Here is a 24,320-nt window from a genome sequence, read left to right as displayed (position 1 = left end):
GATTCTGAAACTGTTAGCTTTCCGAGATTGACAAAGAATAAGTCACTGGTGTAGAAGACAGGTTCATATATCTTGTGCAAAGTTTGAGCTTCCCAAAGTATAGGTAATGATTGTCTAGTGTAACTTCAGGCTCCTGGAAACATTATGTTCTCATTTGTTAAACAAAAAGGATTCCCACATAACTAGATAAATGAAAATTGAGGTTTATATTCTCAAGGTTATGTTTACAGTCTACATTGAATACAGCTGATACGATCTCAAGATGTTTTCCCTCTGTTTGTTGTGGGGATTCTCTGCTTATTAAATTCTTTTGTGGACAGAATATCTTTGGCTGAGTTGTGCATCCGTGCTTCACTTGTCTTTGTAGTTTGCAGATAAATAGTTCATTTTAAATATTTAGCAGTAACCTGTCATCACCATCTTCTAGGATTATGTGAGACCTCTTTCTCCAAAACCAGTCTGTATGTGAGAACAGAGGTTTCAGTCACTTCGGTGTTATTGCATTGCATGTGGTTCGTGCTCAGATACACTGAATATCATGACAGAGAGTGAGAAGAGTCTGACATGTCATCTCACCATCCTCAACCTGTTAAACAGGAGTTTGAAGGCCCAATCAGGATTTACCGTTCATAGCCTTTTTTTGGGTGTTGCCATCAGCAACTCTTCCATTCTTCTTCTGTGTAACTAGATGACAGAGAACTAGACCTTGTGGACAAGCAACATTGCAACAGTGTTTATTGGATTTCTGTCTTGTAGAATGTTGTCTCCGTGTTTTGGTTTGGTGGGTTTTTTCAGGAACTGTTCTCATGACTATTTTCACTATATAGTAAGAGCATGGAAAACTCTTCAGGTGTTTTCTCATGGGAGAGAATAAAGATACAGTTTGATTTAAAATTCACTTTGTTGTTGCTCAACTTTGAATAGAGTGCAGTTATTCTTAACTTTGATAAAGATGTAGTGTTACTGAATTGCTGGGGTACAAGAAACTGAATTGAGTATTTTTAAATGTTTGAGGGCTATATCATGAATTTAGAAACAGTTAACAACAGTGTTTGTCATATCAATCTATTTAAAGTTTAGTTTTTATCTTCATGTAGGTTCAGCTTCTGTTAAGAACACAAGCAAAGTCCCAAAGAATTCAATCCTCATGGATATTGTCTTTCTAGATACTAGGTGATTTTTTGTTTTGTTTTAGTGAGAGACCACTAAATATTTTTCAATTGGCTATTTCCATCTTAGTATTAATTCAAAGTCTTGTTTGCTTTCATTTTTAATAGTGGTTAAGGATATTTTATAGGATATAAGATACTCTAGAAATTTTTAATATATATATATATATTAAAATCTGTACAATAAATGGAAAAAGAATGAGGTGTCAGAAATAAAGACTCCTAAACTTTTGTCATGGTAAAACATAAGATTTTTTTGTTTGTAGCCAACTGGGGGAGAGATATCAGAAGTAGAAAAGATATTTCTCAGGAGCCATGGGAAATACTTTTGGCACGTAAGTGATGGTGTTGCCTTGATTTCATGAGGCAATATGACCATAAAGGCAAAAAGCATGGAAATGAGAATACAGAAGAATTGAGCAGCAGAAGGAATCATAGAATGGTTTGGATTGAAAGGGACGTTATAGATCATCTAATTCCAGCTCCCTGCCTTAGGCACAGGGTCCTTTGCTTAATGAGCAGAGATGAAATTAAATTGCTCTCCGTAGTTATGTAGTAAGAATTATGGTGAACATCTTTTAAACGCTCACCGTGATGCTTAGCCAAAGCTGGCAGGGTGTCCTAGCACCGTTCCACGTGCCTGTGGCAGGCAGGGAGCAGTGGTCCTGCAGCAGGGGCGCTCGGTGCCCTTGGTGCTGCCATCTGGTGGAAGAAGTAAAATGCTCCTTAACTGGGCCCTCCTGCCTTGGAAACTGCAGGACCGTATATCCCTTGGCAGAGAGAGAAACGAGTTCTGTATTATATATATACATCAGACCATGAGGACAAAATAATTCTGATTTTTTTCAGAGGTGAATAATATTTTAGGATAGCCTGTATTTTAACCTTATGGAACTTTTATGCTGAATCTGAGCGAATTAAAGAATCACCTCCAGAATATAAAAATTAAAATAAAATAAAATGCTTTCTAGTGAATTCCTTTTTTTCAGGCAAGGGAAGGAAAACGTGCCTATCTGCGCTGTGGAGATAGGTGTTATTCTTCTCCTGCCTCTGCCATGGAGGGAAGCCTCCGCCATGGAGGGAAGCCTCCGCCATATTGATTCTGTGTTAATGTCATACTGCTTACCTGGGAAGAAACATGGTTGTTGCTATGAAGAGACTAAGAAAAACACATCAGAAAGGAGAGACTCCAGACTCAATCTTTACAAAGGCATTCAAGTTAAAGTCTCCTCTTCTTTCTTTTCTTCTTTCTTTCTTGCCAAAAATATCTTTGATTTAACTGAAGAACTACATGTTATCCTTGAAAGTTGAGAGAAAAGTCTTCAAAACATTGTGGTAGAATATGTGTTTAAAAACAGAGATGAAAAAATTGGAGAAGTAGACATGGCTTTCTAAATGATTATAAATAGCTTATAGTAGTTGGTTTTTAAGTGAAAATCAGGAAACTGAATGTGTCACCTCCTGGAAGGAGAAAATTGTCTCACTAGCTCTATATTTACTAAACATACGCAATAAAATAGAACAGTCAAAGTGAATACTGCTGTAAGGTACTGCTTAACTGCTTGAAAACAGCCAGGATAATAATCTTCTAGAATGAAATGCTTTTTTATGCAGGTACATGGGAACACTGCCCTTTTTTTTGTTCATATAGTGGTTTTTGGTCTCTGTTTTGAAATGAAGAATTCCAGAACTCAGTGGGGAACAGATTGCCTTGTTTTGTTACTTAGACCAGAGCTAATATCCAAAGTAATACAAGATTGGTTTAAGAACACAAATTTGTCCTAGAGTAGAAAGTATGAATAGTATGAGTGTGTTCATACACAAAAGTGAATTTGGAGATTTAGTTACAAATTACAGTAATTTCACAACTATAAGGCACACCCTTTTGACTAAAATTTTGATCGAAATCTGGAAGTGTGCCTTATAATCCGGTGCGCCTTATATATGGACAGAGTTCGGAAATTTGCCAACCTGGAAGTGAGAGCAGCACCACGAACCGTGGCGTGAGCCAAGCCGTGCCAGCCGGTGCCAGGGGTGGGCGGGAGTGCTGGGGCCCGCGGCATGGAGAGGGTGCCTGGGACTGTGTTTAAAGGCTACACCGATCTGTGAAACGTTTGCAAATTGAGCATCTGCCAGTAAACCCTGCGGTCACGCAGTTCTGTTACTAATTTGTTACTTTGTTGCACATGGATCCTCGCTGCAAAAAAATTAGTGTGCCCTATAATCCAGTGTGCCTTATATATGGACAGAGTTCGGAAATTTGCTGACACCTGGAAGTGCGCTTTATAATCCGGTGCGCCTTATAGCCATGAAATTACTGTAATAATTTATTAATTAGTCCTTTTTTCTTACCCAAGCAAAATGTCAAGGACCTCTTCCTTGTTTTCCTACCCAATTTCTTTTGTTACACAGATCTCCTTTGTAGTCTTGTGTTCTTTTTTGATCAATTCTCTGAATGAATTCCACACTGAATTATTGTATCTTTACCTAATGGCGGTTTGCCCTGCAGATTTCATAACATTCTTTCCATTTAGGCCACCAGTGTAAGTATACCAGGTTTGAATACCTCATATCTTATTTGCAGTTAAAGTCTTCAAGAAAATTCAGCTATTCTATTTCTTTTTATCGGTTGAAAGTTCCCTTAGGAAGCTTCTGAAGTAGTGTCAGAGTTGCTAGATCTTGGACAATACACAGTTGAATTTTTACTTCAGAAAAATAGAAACTTGGTATATCACATTTTAATAAGCTGTACTTCAATTAGATAATATTACAATGGATAGTTACCATAAAATATTTTATTGATGTGTGTCTGGTCGAAAGACTACATAGAGAATAATGATCGGTGACACTGAAATCAGGACTGTAGTGGCCAGTCTATCCTTTTTTAAGACTGGACTACAGCAAAGACTTAATAAGCAATCTGTATTGGCTCCCAATCTACTAAGAGCAAGGAATAGTGATGTATTTGGTATGCTCTCTCAAATCAAATACTAGCTAAATTGAAAAGCATAGTAACAATTTATTTCAATGTAGCTGATTAAATTTTTTGTTAAGGATTTGTTAGTGGTAATTTGTTTCACAACTTTGTGGGCTTTTTCAGTAAGGCAATAGAGTAAATTGCAGCAACCAGAAAGAAAACGATGGCCTTTTGAATTATGGTTGTTTCTCTATTATTGTTAATTTTTGAACTTCAATAATATAGCTATGAACACTTGTATGACTGCCACATCAATGGTATGAGGCATGTGCTCTAACAGATCTGCTGAGAATTAAGAATTACTTGGTACTATGGCCTTTCTAATGGTACTGTAATTAGTCTCTTGCTCTGAAGTATGGTGTAGGAAGCCTGAGAACTGTTCTTTTAGTTAACTTGCCAAATTTTTTGTCTTTTGTGAGATTGTGTGCTTTTTAGAGGAATCTATTTGTTCAGGTTAAAAATTAATGTAACAACAGACCACTTATTAAAAACAAAATCTCTAAAAAGATAGGATTTTCTTTTTCTTCAATTTCAGGTACCTATTTTATGACAAATATTTGTAAATTCACTTGTGTTTTAGCAAGTAAATTAAAAGAAATGGAGCTTCTCTTTTAATGTAGGAATTTAAAGTTATGTCTCTGGGTGTAGGAGTAGGAGTGGTGAAATGTGAATTGATTTTCAGCATGAATCATTAAACCAATTAACTTTGGCAAGGCTTTACTGTTAAAGATACAGAGCATAAAGACCAAGTGCATATATCTGCTATTTTATAGACAAAACTAAACACAAACATATCAGCTATGAGTCCTTTTTCTTTCTGTGCTGCATACCTATGTGACAGTTTCTATATGACAGAGCGATAATGGCTAATGGAATAATGGGCAAATAGAAGTACTTCCTGTTGCATGGTAATTTCCTTGCTTATGTGTTGTTGTCAGGTAGAAAGAAGAGTAGGTTTATGCTGCTTTGAAAAAAGATTACATGATGGCAGTCAAGAGTATTGACGCAGCCTTGGAATTGTTTTATCTGCATATGCAAAATACAGAAACAATAGTCTTCATGAGTCATTTGGAATTAAGACAAATTATTTTGAGTGAAAAAGCTGTAGTGAATCTACTTTCTGTCTTGTTTGACAGAAATATCTTATTTGATAATTAAGATATTTATGTGCTTGGAGTTTAATCATAATTTGAAGTTAAACTCCCAAGTTATATACCTGTTTAGTTTTCCTGAAGCACAGCAATATAGTTTTACAGGTTTCCAGTGTTTTACATAAACATTTGCTATGACAGTGGCAAAAGCAGGGAAAGCTCTATCCTTAAACAAAAGCAAAAATCCATTGGATTTTACATTTTAAGAACTTCTATAACTGTTTGAATTGGGAGTTCTGAATTTTTAGCTACTGCTGAATCTCAAAATTTTTTTATTAACATTACATAGACAACTGGAGTCTTTGGTAGAAAACCTGTCTTTGATGATTTAATATTTAAAGTCAGTGGTTTCATATTTTAAAAATTTGAGATTTTTTTTTCAACTCATTATTCAAACATGAAAAAATTGAGCTTGTACTTTCCTCAGACTTTAGTTATATGGCAAAATTTATTCCCTCATATTCTCCCAGGGCTCTTTAATACCTTTACCAATGACAGCGTCAATGGGATTGAGTGTACCCTCAGTAAGTTTGCAGATCTGTGAAGCAGAGTGCTGCAGTTGGCACAGTGGAAGGATAGGATACCATCCAGGGCCATCTCAATAAACTTGGGCCCATGAGAATCTCTTGAAGTTCAACAAGTGCAAGTACAACATGCTGCATGTCAGTCAGGGCAATTTCAGATGTGAGTCCAGACTGGAAGAACTTGTTGGTTGCCACAAAGATACTCAGAGTCCTGGAACACCTCACCTGTGAAGACAGGCTGAGAGAGCTGGGGTTGTTCAGCTTGGAGAAGAGATGGATTTAAGGAGACCTCACTGCCACCTTCCAGTACCTGAAAGGGGCTTATGAAAAACAGGGAGAATAACTTTTTTTACATGGGCAGACAGCATTGGACATAGGGGAATGCATGGTTTTAAACTAAAATAGAGTAGATTTAGATTAGATGTTAGGAGGAAATTCTTACTAGGGGAGTGGTGATGCACTAGAACAGGTTGACCAGAGAAGTTGTGGCTATGCCCTCCCTGGAACTGCTCAAGGCCAGGTTGGATGGGGTGCTGAGTGACCTGGTTTAGTTGATGGCATCTGATCTGGAGGCTGGAACTAGATGATCTTTAAGGTCCCTTCACACCCAAACCATTCTATGACTTTTTAAATGAACATCCAATTATTTTGACTAGCAATGCTGTCTTTAAAGAGTTAGGTGCATAGTCTTTTTGAAATTTCATTCTTTACTACTTCTATATTATTATGTTAAAATCCTAATGTTTACTTGTGAAGAGATTTATTACTTAAACCATTATTCAAAAAACTTTTTTAACTTTAATTATTTTCCATATGCTTGTAGGCAGAAGCCAGACTTGCAGCAAAACGGGCAGCTCGAGCAGAAGCAAGAGATATACGTATGAGAGAGCTGGAGCGACAGCAAAAAGAGGTAGTGTAACTCACCAGGAATTACTGCAAACCTTTACAAAAATTCATAATGGTATTTACTTCTGCATTTCTATGAGATTTTGTCTTTTAGTGTAATTCAGTTTTGTGCAAGTATTTTCAGCATTAGTATTGGATTATACTGAAAGGATTCACAGTAAATACCTGTTGTCAATCTTTATTTTTAAAAAATTATTTAAATGGGGTAATATTTACACATACAGTTGTGTGTTGCTCCACCCATTTCTCCTAAAAAAACTTTGCATTTCTTTAGGGAAAAAAGTCCTAGAAATTAGGTATTCAGCAGTTTCGTTATTCCGTAGTTGTGGCATTTAATTCAGGTTTTGACATTGCATGTAAAACACTGGGAATTTATTATTTCTTGTGATTACACTAAAATCCATGTAATAGTCATACTTGGTTGTTGTGGGTTTTTTTCCCTGTGGTAATACGCAAAACATTTTTTACCTCAATTTTTTATGGCTCTCATTGTGCTACAGTTTCAGTTTCTGAACTGCTGTAGATATCTGCTATTACTCTGAAGATTACTTGGTAATTAATGTAGATCTTTCTGAGATTTCTATTTAGGAATCCGATCTTGTGTGGTGACTATAATTTATATTGTAAATGTTTTGTTTGGTTTTCTTTTTACATTCTGTAGTTTTCTCAGCATTCATATGATAGAAAATGGGCTCATATCCAGAAATGGATGGTAGGCTAAAATCACCTGTTGTGCATGTTTTTGCCACTCAGAACTAACACAGGATTTTGGAAGAAGTAATTTACTAATGGTTTGCTGTGTGTAATTTCAAAGTGTTTAATTATGTATAAAATACAACACACACATTAAACTATATATGTATGTGGTTCAATTATATATGTGCGTAGTCTAACACTCCCTGGTCACTACAGAAGAGATCAGTCACTGCCTCTCTCCTTCCTCTTATGAGGATGTTCAATACCACAATGAGGATTCCCCTCAGTCTCCTCCAAGCTGAAGAGACAGAGTGACCTCAGCTACTCCTCCTTCAGCTTCCTATCCACCCCTTTCACCGTCTTTGTAGCCCTTCTTTGGGCATTCTTTAATGGTTTTATGTCTTTCTTATATTGTGGCACCCAAAACTGCCCCCAACACTTGAGGCTCAGCTGCCCCAGTGCAGAGCAGAGTGGGACAATCCCCTCCCTTTCTGAGCTGGTGATGCTGTGTCTGATGCACCCGAGGACAGGGTTGGCCCTCCTGACTATGCAGGCACTGCTGACTCAGATTCAACTTGCCATCAACCAGGACCCCCAGGTCCCTTTCTGCGGTGCTGCTCTCCTGTGTCTTGTTCCCCAGTCTGTCTGTACATCCAGGGTTGACCCATCCCAGATGCAGAATCCATCACTTGTCCTTGTTATGAAAACTTTACCTATGTTGGAGGTTAGGATTTGTTCCATTTTTTTTTTTTCTTAGGGAATTTCTCTCCCATTTGTTGATTAAGAGTCTGGAACAAGGGACACTTGAGAGAAACAAAGGATGTGGCCAAGATGGGGGTAAGGGGTGCAGCTGGCTGAAGTCTCTTAGCTGGGAGGTTTTCTCTTTGGAAGTGCAGAGATACTGTGAGAGTTAGCTGGGGGACAAGGTGGCTGAGCTTGTCCCTTGCTCGCTCTCGCTCTCAGGATCCAAGCGGGGACATTTGGGCTGTTGCTGCAGGGAGAATTTGCTGTCAATGCAGAGTTTTGTGGTACACTGCTTTTCCTTACCATGGGTGAGCCTTTGCTCGTAAGAGCAGCCATTGAACTGGAGCCTTTTCAACACCAGATCTCACTGGAAAAGACTCTCACCATCTGTTCAGGTGCCCCAGGGGAAAACTTGGGACCCTGACCCCCAAATCCCTCTGGAGGTAATGTCTCCTGAGTGCTTGTGGTGGCTGCTTGCAGAAGGCTGTCTGCTACTGCCCAGTGCTGCTGTTTTCTGGAGCTGCTTTGAGCTTTTTGCTGCACTAATCTGACATCCCCTGTTGGCAGGGATGCCCCGCAGCTCCTGGCAGGGTTCTGGAGTTTTTGCTACACTTTTTATCACCCTAGGTGTGCCTATCTCTGCTGTTCCAGCCTGCTGCTCCAGGGTTTCTGCTACGACCCATTTCGCTATCTATAGGGGCACCAGGACTGGCTGCCCCACCATGAGTTTGCAAAGGAAGCTCCTCCATCCCTTCCTGCCGGTTGTGCCACCATTACCATGTGGAGAGAGGGGGCTGGGCCCGCGCCACAGCGCCCCCTGCAGGCGCGGGGGAATCATCACACCCACCCTGCCCGACCGGGAGCCACCAGTGCCCCCGGTGACTGTGACCGGAACTGCCCCTGAGCGGAAAATGCCCGGCAGCCCAGAGAAGGCTGGAACTGCGCTTGGGGTTCTGTTTGTTGTTAATGCTGTTGCTGTTTGCTTGCCTTATTTTTACCTGTACACACACACACGCTAGTAAAGAACCGTTATTCTTTTTCCCATATCTTTGCCTGACAGCCCTGTAGTGTCAAAGCTATAATAATTTGGAGGGGAGTCACGTTTTCCCTTCCAAAGGAGGTTCCCACCTTCCTTGGCATGCACCTGTCTTCTAAACCAAGACACTATCGTTGGTGCATTCCCATCTCTCTGATTTGCCAAGGTCTTACTGTGGGGCCTCCCTGCCCTTGAGCTTCTCCCATTTGGTGTCATCAACAAACTTACTGTTCCTTGAGTTCTGCATCCAAGTTGTTTATGAGGAGACCTGGGCCTAAGATAACCTATGGAACCCTACCAGTGATCTGATGCCAGTTCGAGTTCACTGCATTCACTACAACCCTTTGTGCCCAACCTGTGAGCCAGTTGCTCATTCATTGCATAACATGGTTATCCCGCTGTGGGCAGGCCACTTTTTCCAGAAGGATCCTGGGAGAAACAAAAAAAGCTTTGCTGAAGTCAAAAAGGATACAATCTACTGGTCACCTAGGCACATTACTTGGTTGTATAACAAAATGAGGTTCAACAAACAGGAGTTTTCCCTCAAGAAGCCATATTGGCTGTGACCAATGACTGAGTTGTCTCCCAGGTCTTTTTCAGTACCTCCCAGAATAGGATTTTCCATGATTTTACCTAGCACTGGAATGAGATTGACTTAATTGCAAAGTTTCTTTAGAGGATTCCTTCACAAACTTCATGTGCCTTTTAAAAGGATAGATATGAGATTTTTCTGGCTTTTAGGAAAGTGTTCACTGTGGGAATGTTTTGAATCACCAAGATTTAAGTAATGCATACTGAGACTAGCCATCATTTCAGATAGTTGAAACTACAATGACAGGTAATCTCTGTTGAGAAATCCTAGGACTGTCATTAGACTTTTATTTACAAAATTGTATTGACTCTTTATTGTCTCTTTGCTGATATCTGTGTATACATTAGTTCTCATGTTCTCAAGATCAACATAGTTTTCTTTATTCTTGGTATAATGTGCCTTGGAAGGTTTTTTTGCTTGAGAGCAGGGGTTTCCAAAACATGAAACATAGACTGTATTTGCAAGGAATCTCAAAAGTAATGCTGCTCAACTGAACCCCACCTTCCTTGTGCAGTCCTAAGAGGTACGTCTGCTCCAGGAGAATTCTGAACAGATGTGCACTCCTTGCCTGGACTGGGAGATGTAACCTCTGTATTAGATAACATGCATAATTCAAACTTGAACTTTCAGAAATCGAGCTTGATAGACACCAGCAGCAGCTATCTGTTTGCAGTACATACTGTATTACATAATCCTTTGATCTGAATATGCTGAGCATTTAATACAGGCTTTCTGTTTTCTGATGGAATGTCAGGAAGAATTTGTTACCCACCAATTAAGAGGAATCTTTTATATAAGTAGCAAATTCTCTTCTTGCCTGCTGCAGGTACTTGTTACTAAGAGGTACTTGTCCATTTAGACCAGAGATACAAAGAATATTTAAAATTGGCAATGATCTAACTGTATTCTATAGAAAAACTAAGTAGTATGAACATTCATATGAAACCTCAAAACAAACAGTATAGAGAGGAAGAGTAAAATGTCATTATGAAATGAACCTACCTTATCCCCGTGGCAATTCTCTGGCAGAGTTTTAAATAGGCCTATTGAATACTGAATAGTTGTAAAATGGTTTTAAACAAATTAATGTATCCACTGAAAATGCAGATGATAACCATGTGACCATAAGCAATGTGAAAGCTAGTTTTAATCCTTAGATATGCATCTATGATCCAGAGGCAAAGCCTTTAATTCTATAAATAATTGGCTTACAATCTTTAGAATAGTTCAACATATTGAAAACTGTAGGAAATAAGGAAGAATTCCTACTTTCCAAACTGTGTTGTAACCTCCAAATGGGATAGTTTTAAAATAAGGTTATTCTTAACATGTTTTCATACTGTAACAGTTTGAGATGCCTATGGCATGTGAAATACCTTTTAATTTTATATTAGTTGTGGTTTTTGTCTTACTTCTTCTAATATATTCTCTTGTGTGAAGCAAAATGAACATTCTCTCATCTTTTAACAGAATAAAAGATTTTAAGGTGCCTTAGCTACTTGTCATCACTCAGATTTTATGAGTTGGGTTTATCATATTCACTGCCACTGTAGAGCAAAACTATAGCAAAAGCTATAGAACTTAAAACTGATCAATTTGCTTAAGAAGCTTTGTTTCTCTAATAGAGAAGAAAAAAAAAATGTACGAGGCAACTGAGAATAATGGTTTCTATTTGGGCTAAAATAACTGTAAATTACTTAAAATCTGAATGTAGTAATTATATGGTACATTTCTTACTAGCGTGCTTATAATTTTATAAAACTCAATTTTTCCTTTAATTTCTTAATTTAAACAATTTTGTGCTTTTTTTCCTGCATTAATATATTAGAAAGAAAGACTGACTACTGAACGCTAATTATTAACTATATTAACCTGCCTTGTTTGCATCCCCTGATATAATATCTTGGCACACTTACCCAAATCAGGTGAAATGAGCTCCTCTGACTTGAACAAGTTTACGTACCACCATGGATTATTCAGAATGACACATAGCATTATAAGTGCTAACAGCATGTTGCTTTCTTTGGCTTCCTCATAATGTGTCAGGTTTCTTGTTTTTCCCATCCGTATGAAATAACTGCATTTCTTCTTTCTCAGGAAGATGCAGAGAGGGCCAGATACTCTCACCAGTCCAGTCGACATTCACATTTGGTTTGTGTTTAAACTGTATACTTTTTGATTATGGCCTTCGGAAACCAAACCAAAGGAAAAAAAGGGTTTGGGTTCTGGAGGATGAAGCTTCAAGTCTTCTAAGTATTTGCAGTTTTAGTCATTTTAAGTCACATATAATGTTTAAGTTCACCTGGTATTTTAGTTTCATCAGTGTGAAAAAGGTAGTTTATATGTTTCAATCTTCCACTCTTTTCTTGCACTTTCAGTAGTGTACAGTGTGTTTCTGTAGTATTTGTGAAAGAAAAGGTATCAGTATGTTTAAGATACAATTTGAAGAGGATTTTGGTATGATGCAAGATTCTCTCTTTGAGAAGATGGGCATATATTATTCATTAATGGCAAAAAATTTAGCCCTATGAGGTAAGGTATCCCAGAATCTGCTAACAGAATTATTTTTTGTATAGGCTCTTTCATATTATCTTTAGGCCTTATATATATTGTTAAAGAATGGTTCTGTTGAGATTATGTTAACGTTTTCCTGGTCTTGGATCTGCCTAGAAACCAGGTGGCCATTGATCTGGGTATATAGGCCAGGAAAAAGACGAATTACTAAAATAAAAGGGTTGGGTTTATCTATTTTGGAAGTGGGAAGGAGCTGTTTCTTTGTGTGACTTTTAAAAAAGATGATTGTCACTTACTAAGAGGTCTTTGCAATTAAATGTACAGTAGTTTCACGAATACAAGCCGCACGGATTATAAACCGCACCCCCGGTGCCTCGACAATGTTGCTGTCTTTGTCAATAGATAAGCCGCACCCCGAATATTAGCCGCACTTTCGTTCGTCGCGAGAATCCGTGCGCAGCTTTCACAAATTGGCCAATTAGTAACAGGATCGCGGCATAGCGGGCTTTACTGGCTCGGGGCGGGGCCAGGCAGGCTCGGCCCGCTCATGGTTGCCGACGGGGCCGGGTGGCCCAGCTCAGCGCCACGGCTCGGCGGGGCTGGCCGGGTGGTGCTGCCGCCGCCGCCGGGCTCGCTGGCCCCCCTCTCCCGTCAGCACCGCCCCGCTGCCGCGTTCGCTCGCCCGGCTGGCAGGGCTGCCGACGCCGGGCTCGCCGCTCGCCCCGCTGCCGCTTTCGCTCGCCCCGCGCCTCGCGAGCGCCGCGCCCGCCCCGCGCCGCGCCCGCCCCGCGGCGCTTTCGCGGCTCGCGGCGGCGCTTTCGCGGCTCGCGGCTCGCGGTTCGCGGCTCGCGGTTCGCGGCGGCGCTTTCGCGGCTCGCGGTTCGCGGTTCGCGGCGGCGCTTTCGCGGCTCGCGGTTCGCGGTTCGCGGCGGCGCTTTCGCGGCTCGCGGTTCGCGGCTCGCGGTTCGCGGTTCGCGGCGGCGCTTTCGCGGCTCGCGGCTCGCGGCTCGCGGCTCGCGGTTCGCGGCTCGCGGCTCGCGGTTCGCGGCGGCGCTTTCGCGGCTCGCGGTTCGCGGCTCGCGGTTCGCGGCTCGCGGTTCGCGGCTCGCGGCTCGCGGCTCGCGGCTCGCGGCTCGCGGCTCGCGGTTCGCGGCTCGCAGTTCGCGGTTCGCGGCGGCGCTTTCGCGGCTCGCGGTTCGCGGTTCGCGGCGGCGCTTTCGCGGCTCGCGGTTCGCGGTTCGCGGCGGCGCTTTCACGGCTCGCGGTTCGCGGCTCGCGGTTCGCGGCTCGCGGCTCGCGGTTCGCGGCTCGCGGCTCGCGGCTCGCGGCTCGCGGTTCGCGGCTCGCGGCGGCGCTTTCGCGGCTCGCGGCTCGCGGCTCGCGGCTCGCGGTTCGCGGCGGCGCTTTCGCGGCTCGCGGCTCGCGGTTCGCGGCTCGCGGTTCGCGGCGGCGCTTTCGCGGCTCGCGGTTCGCGGCGGCGCTTTCGCGGCTCGCGGTTCGCGGCGGCGCTTTCGCGGCTCGCGGTTCGCGGCGGCGCTTTCGCGGCTCGCGGTTCGCGGTTCGCGGTTCGCGGCTCGCGGCTCGCGGCTCGCGGTTCGCGGCTCGCGGCTCGCGGTTCGCGGTTCGCGGCGGCGCTTTCGCGGCTCGCGGTTCGCGGCTCGCGGTTCGCGGTTCGCGGCGGCGCTTTCGCGGTTCGCGGCTCGCGGCTCGCGGCTCGCGGCTCGCGGCTCGCGGTTCGTGGCTCGCGGCGGCGCTTTCGCGGCTCGCGGTTCGCGGTTCGCGGCGGCGCTTTCGCGAGCGCCGCTTTCGCTCGCCCCGCCGGCAGGGCTGCCGCCGCCGCCACCACGCTCGCCGGCCGCCCCCTCCCGTCTGCACCGCCGCCGCGTTTCCTCGCCCTGGCCGGCACTGCAGGCCCCCGCACCGCCGGGTTCCCCCACGCTGCTGGCCCCGATTATGCTGGGCTTCCCCCGCTGCCAGGCAGCCCCACCCGCCGGCCTTCCTGCTTCTGCCATGCTCCCCTGCACTGCTAGCCCCAGTTCTCCCGGGCTCCCCCGCCATGCTGGCTCAGGCTCTGCCGCCCGCCCCCGACACTGCTGGCCCCGCCTCTGCCAGGCTTTCCCACCTCTGCCGGGGCCGACCGGGCTCCAGCTTGGCTTGGGGCTGCCACAGGCTCTCACTTCCGTGTTGGCAGCTTTTAGAATTTTGTTAATAGATTAGCCGCCCCGGAATATTAGCCGCACTTCCGGGTTTCCACCAAAATTTTGGTCAAATTGGTGCGGCTTGTATTCGTGAAATTACTGTAATTTTTGATGAACTGAATTTTGTGTAATGTCCTGCAAGTCCTAGTGTTAAATGTTTCTGCAATTTGCCGCAAACAAATAATTTTGAACAGTAAATGCTTAATCAAGAAAACAGGTAAAATACGGTATATTCAACTCTTAGGAACTTGTGAGCTGGTATAGTTTTGCTTAGATCTGCTCTTGTCTTGGCTGACATAGCAAATATGCTAAAATAGAGATTAAGTAATTGGCCATTGTCTAAACAAGAGGGTTTGAACTGGGCAGATAATTAAGCTCATTTTCTGGGGGGCTTATTTTCTTGCTTTTTTTCTGTCATTCAGTGAAGAGTAATATAGTTAAATATTTATTTCATATCTTGATATATTTTTTGTAATTTCATTCTCAAGAGTTCCTCAGATATCAGTGCATCTCACAGGCACAGAGCAAGTACCTCCAAAAGGAGAGATCTTTTGGTGTGTAACCTGGAATGAGCTTGCTTTTTATTTAGAGTGTGATGTGTTCACATTATAACATTTTCTGTGTCTACTTACCAAAGCAGTAGTTTGGTGAAAGCGTGCTTATAGAAAATGGTACTAATGGGACTGCTGCAATGATTGGTGTAATCAAGTACAGTAATTTCACGATTATAAGCTGCACCATTCTGACTAAAATTTTGAACCCAACCCAGAAATGAGGCTTACACTCAGGAGCAACCAATATATGAAAAAAGTTCTGAAATTTCCCAACCTGGAAGTGCAAGCTGAGGTGCCGAGCCGAGCACCTGCCAGTAAAACCTAGGATTGCGCGACTGTTACAAATTGGTTACTCTGTTGCACGGTGGGTGGAGGTGGGCTCCGTGCCGGCAGCATGTAGTGGGGAGCCGGGGAGCTCCCTCCTGCCGGCCCCACGGCAGTGGGGGGGGAGGCAGGGGGCTCTGTGCCCACCTGCCACCGGTGCCAGCGGGCTCTGTCCCTGCCTGTCGCCGCGGAGGCCAACGAGCTTCGTCCCCGCCGGCTGCCATGGGACAGCGCCAGGCCAGGGCGAGTGAGTCCGGCGGCAGCGGCAGCCGACCCTGAACGGCCCTGTCAAGCGGCAGCGCCGAGCTGGGCCATCTGGCCCTGTTGGCAGCCCCGAGCGGGCCGAGTCCACCCGGCCCCGAGCCGAGCCAGTAAACCCCGCGATCCTGCGATTCTGTTACTAATTGGCAACTTTGTTGCACACAGGTCCTCACTGCGAACGACAGAGTGGCTTATAATCGGGTGCGGCTTGTAATCATGAAATTACTGTACTTTGTGATAGCAAATGTGAGAACTGAAAGAAACTGCTAAGTGAGGTTATCTTCAAGACAGAACACTTACTGAAGGGAAGGAAATTAATCTCTTCAGTTGCTCTCTTCCAGTGTCTCCAGTAGAGAAGTAAAATAAAATGGAAAAAGGTTGTAAATCAGCCTTGATAGGTCAAACATGTTATTGAAAGTTACAACAGGAATAACTTCTCTCTTTTATGTTGTGATTTTAGAACAACAGACAAGACTGAAATACAGAAATTTTACCTTTCCAATAATGGGCATTTCTGTATATTTGTGGTATTCCTAGTTTAGGCAAGTTAAAATTTTTTTAGTAGACTGTTAAACTGTTAATAGTTATAAAAGGTATAAGTTAAGCATCATTATGATAAGTGTCTGAGTGATGAGTTTTCAGTCTCTGATAACAAGGTTGCTTATTGTAGGTAATAATTAAAGACAGAAATTGTTCAAAAAAATAAATAGTTAAGTTGATTAAAACTGATACAGTGACCTACGGGTCCTGTAGGCAGTACTTTTAGTAACAAAAAAAGAGACCATAATCTCTAAGTTGCATCTTCAGTATTAAAATGTCATTTAATATCTTGGTAACATTGGATGTATTGGAAGTACTGAGATAATATGAATACAGTATGAAATAATATTAGCTAAATCTGGCTTATATTAACTTATAAACAAATACAAAACCTAAATCCAGGGAATTTCTGGTGTTAATTTGATGTCTAGAAGAAATTTTCAGATGTAACAATGGATAACAATATTTTTTTCTTGCCATCCTCTCATTACTACTAATTTTGGAAATTACACTAGGCTATGCTCCAGCATGCTGCTACTATATAGTGTAATATTTTCAAACTACATTTAGTTTCTTTTTTGTTATATTACAAGTAGGCTTAGGTTGATACTAGATTATATTTTGTATTGGGCATTGCCTACAGTCAAAATACCTGTGAAATTTTTAAATAAACTGGGAAAAAACAAGCTTGCTGTGAAAAATTAAGTTTTCTTACTTGAAAAAAGGAAGTATAAACTTCACAAATTTTGCTATTACTGAGTGACAAGAAGCATGGGACACTGGCTAAACTTACTATGAAGCTGTTTTTATTAGTATTCTTAAGAGTTGCCAAATCTGGTAGACTCCCGTTCTCTTTACACACAGGTGGCCCTTTCATCACACTGTTCCTTCTTTTTCACATACTTACTCCTCCCGAAAACTCTTAAACCCTCTGTCCCCACCTTTAATTCCTCCCTGTTCACAAAATGCTATTTCCTGTAAAGTCTTTCATGCTCTGTACCCTGTAGGCAGTGACCTTCCTGAGTCTGTAAGGTGGCCTGGAAGGTCATTGCATCATGGTGAGTTGCACAGCTCAACAAGGGGGCTGATGAACCTTTCGTGTGTGGAGATGAGCCTTTTGTTACGTAACTTTGTAAATGCTGTCTCAAGTTAATAAAATCTTCCATGTGACACTTGGCTTAATTATTTAAAATTAAATTATTATCTTACTAAAGTCACATGAAATACATCACGTATCATAGTGCTGTCCAAAATTATCTCACTATTCACAAATTGGGATGCTGTTGGGGAAAAAGATGAGTTTTTATTTTTATTAAGGGGTCCAGCCTCAGAAAGCACTTCAGTGCTGGATAAATGTATATTCCTTCATGTTTGAATTTTCATAATTAGTGGAATATGTTTTCTTGTAATTTTCCTGTCATTTTAGTAATTACTTTTTAAAAAAGGAATTTATTTTTTTTTACCATTGTGATTTTCACTTTATTTAATTTTCTTTTACTTTAGTATGACAACACTAAGCACTAAGGACATATCTGCAAGATATTTGGTCCCTGTATATTAATACTTTGCATGTCTTTGAGTGAAGACTGTTTTTGTGCTTTGTTTCTAAGGTGTGATGGTACTAATAGTGACTTTAAATTCTTGACTTTAAAAAGTATATAAATTTGTACTATTACGTGTTCAGACCTAGAATAGTTTTATAACTCTAACGCTTTCTGTAGACTACATGTGTAAGTTTTTTCAGCGAGAAAAGACAGCTGTCTTACAGTAAGCACTTCCTAGTATTTAGTTGTTATTTCTAGACTTTGTGTTAAGTGACGTACAGATTAGACTTTGAGGACATCCTTGGGGAAAAAAAGTGTGTGTGCATCTATTTGTGTTTTCCATTACCACATAGAAAGTTTAATGTAATCTAGTGGAAAGTTACTTCAGTCCAGAAAAAAACATCTTTGTATATCTTTATACACAGCAGGTTTGTATATCTTTACTTCTTTTGTATTTTTATGAAATTATAGTAGATTACATTGCATTCTGAGTGGTATTATGCCATGTAAGATCTGTGTGTTTCTTAAGAAAAGGCAAGCATCAAGTACCAACAGGAGTATGTAAGCAGCTTAAAAAGCTGTATTTGTTTAAACAGCAGTGTTAACTGAATTACCTATCAGATAGGCAAACATAGTATAGTGCTTCAATTTGTTTGTATTGTTATGCTTTTTTAGTTTGTTTATTGGTTAAATTTTTTTTGTGAAACGTGAGCACTAGCTTTAAGCCAAGCCTATGTTAGTGAGAATAGAGTTGATTATATTTTCATTTACCAGTTCTTTTTAACACAGTGGTAGAAGCATGGCCTATTATTTTCTAATTATGTAGACAGAATTTCATGTGTTGTTTCTGTGTTAGGTGAAAAAACTCTTATGTCTGTCTTCTTTATATTTTAAGATTAAAGATGCTGTTATATAGTGGTATTAATTCTCTAAATTTTATTCTTAGAGTCATGCTTACAATTGATCTCAAAATTCAAATTCGAAAGCTCTTTATTCCCTTAGAGGTTATTGATTAGTTTTCTAGTATAATACCAATTATAAATACACTAAGTGTGTGGTGTCGTGGATAAATTTGTTGGCTTCCTGACATTCGCATAAATATTTCTAGGAAAAAAGAAACCTCATATTGATCAGATTCTGACTTCAAGTTGTGTTTGAAACTGTGTTCGTATCAGTGCAATACCATCAGTGGAATTGTCTGAATAGAAATTTTTTTCTGCTGGAGGCCTGGAAAAGGCTCTTGGAGCTATTTAAAGGTGGCACTTCTCTGCATCGAAGTTTATTCAGTCAGAATGGAGATATGTGTTCTATTACTCCTACATTGTCCCCTATCAGATAGTTAGGAACATTTTAAATGTAGATGTACAGCAGATTGAATTTACCATGGACCTTGATGTTAATTCAGTGATTTATTGAGAAAGGCACAGGGATTACTGTGATTGTGCAGAAACTTGTGGAGGAAAAATACTAAAATTATTTACTGTTTTGTTTGAGCATGGCATTAGAAATACAGATAATGCTGATATACAGAGTACATAGTAGTTTTTGGGCTTTTATTCTTTACTTGCTTAAGAAAGTTACATGGGTTTGGGTTTGACAGTAGAGAAAACGTTACAGCATTCTGCACAAGGTCTAAGCTTGGGAACCCTTGGGAAATATTAAGATAAAACTTTTGTTTGCAAGATCTACAGGTGCAACCTTTGTTTTCTCACTTCTTTCCTTCCTCACCTCTTAGAGTGGAATTTACTATGATCAAAGAAATTATAGCAGCCTTGGATATAGTAAACCAGTTCCTTCCTACCAGGTTCGGGTCTGTCTCCTTTTTCTATATTAGTTTAATTATTAATATAAAATACGTATATGTAGTTTTGCTTACTTATGCCATATGATGCTAACTTCTATGACACTTGCAATTATTACAGTTAAAAGTGGTAACAGTTGTATTTTTTGCTTTAAGGGTTGTGTTTTATAAAATTAATGTATATCAGGCAGGTTACTTTGTTCTGCTGGTGAGGTTTTAAAAAACCCTTCTGTTTCATGATTCTATATGATATACAGAAAACAACCAACAACTGTGACAGTTGCTTTTTCAAATTCCTGTCTTTAAAAAACAACAAAAAAAGTCTTAAATGTTTACCACCATTGTGGTATGGTTTTTTCCATCTTAATATAAATGATACAACACGGATATGTCACCAGATGAACCATGTCTTCCAGTACCTGCAACTGTGGTCATGGCCAGGTTTAAATAACTAGCTAGAGAAAACTGAGATACTATTTGAGAGCTACTTAATTTTTTCACTCTCTTCCACAAATCTACTTGCAAAAATACTAGATTGGTTTAATAGTGTTTAAATTGGTTTAAAAGATAACGGGTTTTTCTGGAGGCTCTTCCACACTTTTATAAAAGTTTCTGTATACTATAGATAGACAAAAATTTAGTACAGTAGTTTCACGAATACAAGCCGCACGGATTATAAGCCGCACTTCCGGTGCCTCGACAATGTTGCTGTCTTTGTCAATAGATAAGCCGCACCCCGAATATTAGCCGCACTTTCGTTCGTCGCGAGAATCCGTGCGCAGCTTTCACAAATTGGCCAATTAGTAACAGGATCGCGGCATAGCGGGCTTTACTGGCTCGGGGAGGGGCCAGGAAGGCTCAGCCCGCTCATGGTTGCCGATGGGGCCGGGTAGCCCAGCTCAGCGCCACGGCTCGGCGGGGCTGGCTGGGTGGTGCTGCCGCTGCCACCGGGCTCGCTGGCCCCCCTCTCCCGTCAGCACCGCCCCGCTGCCGCGTTCCCTAGCCCTGCCGGCGGGCTGCCGCCGCCCGGCTCGCCGGCCGCGCCGCGTTCCCTAGCCCTGCCGGCGGGCTGCCGCCGCCGCCGCCCGGCTCGGCGGCCGCGCCGCGCCGCGTTCCCTAGCCCTGCCGGCGGCCTGCCGCCGCCGCTGCCCGGCTCACTGGCCGCGCCGCGTTCCCTAGCCCTGCCGGCAGGCCAGCCACTGCCGCCGCTGGCAGGCATGCCGGCCGCGTCACCGCTGCGTTCACGTACTCGCCCTGCCGGCGGGCCAGCCGCTGCCGCCGCTGGCAGGCATGCCGGCCGTGTCGCCGCTGCGTTCACGTACTCGCCCTGCCGGCGGGCCAGCCACTGCCGCCGCTGGCAGGCATGCCGGCCGCCTCGCCGCTGCGTTCACGTACTCGCCCTGCCGGCGGGCCAGCCGCTGCCGCCGCTGCCAGGCTCGCTGGCCACTCCCTCCCATCTGCACCGCCGCCGCGTTTCCTCGCCCTGGCCGGCACTGCAGGCCCCCGCACCGCCGGGCTCCCCCACGCTGCTGGCCCCGATTCTGCTGGGCTTCCCCCGCTGCCAGGCAGCCCCACCCGTCGGCCTTCCTGCTTCTGCCATGTTCCCCTGCACTGCTAGCCCCAGTTCTCCCGGGCTCCCCCGCCCTGCTGGCCCGGGCTCTGCCGCCCCCCTGCCCCGCCCTGCTGGCTCAGGCTCTGCCGCCCGCCCCCCACACTGCTGGCCCCGCCTCTGCCAGGCTTTCCTACCTCAGCCGGGGCCGGCCGGGCTCCAGCTTGGCTTGGGGCTGCCGCGGGCTCTCACTTCCGTGTTGGCAGCTTTTAGAATTTTGTTAATGTATTAGCCGCCCCGGAATATTAGCCGCACTTCCGGGTTTCCACCAAACTTTTGGTCAAATTGGTGCGGCTTGTATTCGTGAAATTACTGTATTTAGATATTTAGGATTTTGTGGAATATAGAGCATAAATTAAAAAATTATGTATGCAGAAGAAGTATTTCTGACTTATTGTGTTCTTCACATTATAGTCATCTTCACTATACAGTGGTCCAGTGGCACGAACTAGGAATTACAGGGTTAGTACTATGCGAAACAATATCTTACTTATCTTTAGATGTTTGAATACCCAATATTATTATAAATATACTTATATAATTATAAAATTACACTTTTCTTCATAGGTGTCTCCTTTAAACACTGCTTTGATAAGAAGTATCAATTTGTTTTGCAATCACCATCTCCATAGTTGTCCTAAATTTGTATTGTGTGACCATGAGGCTTGACAGTATTACATGTGGATTTTTTGGACAATTTTAGAGTTGCATTTTCTGTGTTTAATTTTCTGGAGGCATTCAATTTAATTTTCTTAATGTTATTAACTTGCCTCTTCATAGTATTTCAGCAGTTGCTGTTTTAGTGCTCCTTTTACAGACAAACAAAGTTGGTGAATGCAACAATGATATTGAAGGACACTGGGGTTAGAACATGTTAATTCAAACATAGTAAATAACCACTGCATGTCTAATACTAAAAAAAGTATTGTAAAAAGTTATGCGTTTGAATGGAAATCAGGAGATCACCGAAGTTTGTGGTAAATACACCTTGAATACTTTTAAATAGGATGCCATATTTAAATTTAACAGACATAAAAAATGCAATAGCATGAAAACCTAACCTGCGTCTTTACAAAATGAAGAGTAGCTAGTAGTGCCATAAGAATGGCAAAGATAACTCTATAAAAATTATCTTTAATAAGTGGTGTGAATATTTGAAACTTTATGCCTTTTGTTGCTTATAGTAGTTCAAATCCATCTTACACTGCCATTTAGAGACATGCTAAGCCTATATAAAAATAATCAAATATTATGTAGTATTTTTAATTAGTGAGATCTTCTTTTGCACTTGGATTAAAAACAGATGATTTACCTTTTTTGGTTTTGTGTATGTTCTCAAGAAAATGTTAGAAGATTCAGTGAGAGTAATACCATAAAGACTGCTATTACAAATAACTTATATACATATAATTCTAATTTCTGCTAGAGGTTTCTTCATAGGAAGGGGCAAAGCAGCATGAAACTGTAATTTTTTTTCTTTTTAAGTTCAGTTTCTCAGAGCTGCTTTTATTATTCACTGCATAAATAGATTTCAGCCTTGCACCTTTACATGTAACTGTTTCAGGACACTGTGCATGGGTGAGTGTGAAAGAAAACCACTAAGTGTACAACATAGCTTCAGTTCCCAGGGTGTGTTAAAATTTCTGCAGGCTTCAGAGCAGTTAAAACCAAATTGCAATTTACATGTTTCATTTAATTATGCAAATAGTTGTGATGTGATTTTTAAAACTATTGGCTATTTTTCAAGGGAATTTTTAGTGACACATGAAAATAGACATTCCTAGTAGTAATAGTAAATGCTGCTGAGAATCGTAGAAGAATATTTTTTTACACAAAAAGTAACTGGAAACAAGATTAGAGAGTATGTGACTGTGCATAGGAATTGCAGTGTACGAGTGTGGCATGATAATGGCTGAGACTGGATATACATGGTACTTCATTCCTTCTTTCTCGGGCCTCATTTTGTGGTGATGGATGACATAACTCAAATAGTTCTTGCGCTCTTAGTGTCATAGGCCTTTGGTTGTTTCTTTCATTATTTTTGTTTTCTGCAGACAAAAATCTATGAAAGTTGTGAAAATGTCCTTCATAACTTTTCTTTAGCCATCTGAATACAGTTACTCTTCGAGAGCAAGCTCAGTCCGAAGTAGTCCTGTGGTGAGCATTCCTGTGCACGATTTGCTGAATGCTTTGATATTAACACATCAGCAGTTACGAGTACACGCACTTGGGATTGTTTCACTGACCAACACACAGATTTGATTTTTCCATTTCACATAAGTTTTGATTTGTCAGAGATGTGATTTTTAGCAGTAAGATGGTAAACTGTACGAGGAATATGTTTTTCCAATGTTTTTAATGTTTATAATAAACAACTAGTAACTAAAGTATAGTACATTGCTGGGGTTACCACCCTATGTCATAGATGGGGCAAGCACATGAAACGTACTACAGAACATGTGGGAAAGTCTTGCTTTTGGGGAAGAGGATTAATGAAAACTGTTATATAATGGAGTAAGTTTGCTCATTCTTATGGTAACCGGTATCCAAAATGAGAGGAATTTGTTTCTGGATCTGTATTGTATTAAAAGTGTCATTCTAAAGTTGGCTTTTTGTGCTGCAAAGTGATTTTAAAGAGTTTTACGTTACTTCTGCCACCGAACAATTGTCTAAGTTTCATTGATGCAGCTGTTCATTTGTCATGTTACACAAAACAAAAAAGTGATCAGTGTTCTAGTATGGGCCAAATTGAAATGTTCAGTCCTTTTTTAAATTTCTCACATATTATAGGTACATGTATTATATTCTCACATATTATAGGTACTCACAGTGTTATAGCTACTAAACAAATAAAACTACATTTGCCAGAAACTAATGTTTTTCATTACAAGAGATATCAGAGAGAATTTTTGAGGGTTTAGGAAAAAGGTAATTTTGCTGTTGCTTTATGAAGTTCTAGAACCTAACAGGTATTGACATACATATGTAGTCCCTTGCACTGTGAAAACACTACTTGTCTCCTTAGTTTTTTTAACACTGAGATTAAGTATATACTTTGAGATATATAGGAATATATATATATGTAAAAATATATCAGATCTCACTATGTATATGTTATATTAATACTGCCAAGGTACATTCAATCACACTAGTGAATGCTTAATAGAATTCAAAGTATTA

The 24,320-nt window shown here is 41.7% G+C and overlaps 1 protein-coding gene across 10 annotated transcripts in view; it reads left to right on the top strand.

The window, feature by feature from the left end:
- The window catches only part of LRRFIP2 (LRR binding FLII interacting protein 2), a 63,391-nt gene that overhangs the window by 13,001 nt on the left and 26,070 nt on the right, over positions 1–24,320 (top strand). For all 10 annotated transcript variants that reach the window (XM_033061057.1, XM_033061093.1, XM_033061103.1 and 7 more), the window contains exon 3: positions 6,645–6,731. In XM_033061057.1, the coding sequence (XP_032916948.1) occupies positions 6,645–6,731 (87 nt within the window). The remainder of the gene's footprint in view (positions 1–6,644; positions 6,732–24,320) is intronic.

This window comes from Catharus ustulatus, chromosome 1, assembly GCF_009819885.2.
Source record: "Catharus ustulatus isolate bCatUst1 chromosome 1, bCatUst1.pri.v2, whole genome shotgun sequence".
NCBI classification, from domain to species: Eukaryota; Metazoa; Chordata; class Aves; order Passeriformes; family Turdidae; genus Catharus; species Catharus ustulatus.
Note: the sequence above shows the minus strand (reverse complement) of the source record. Positions and strands in the feature narration are given on the sequence as shown.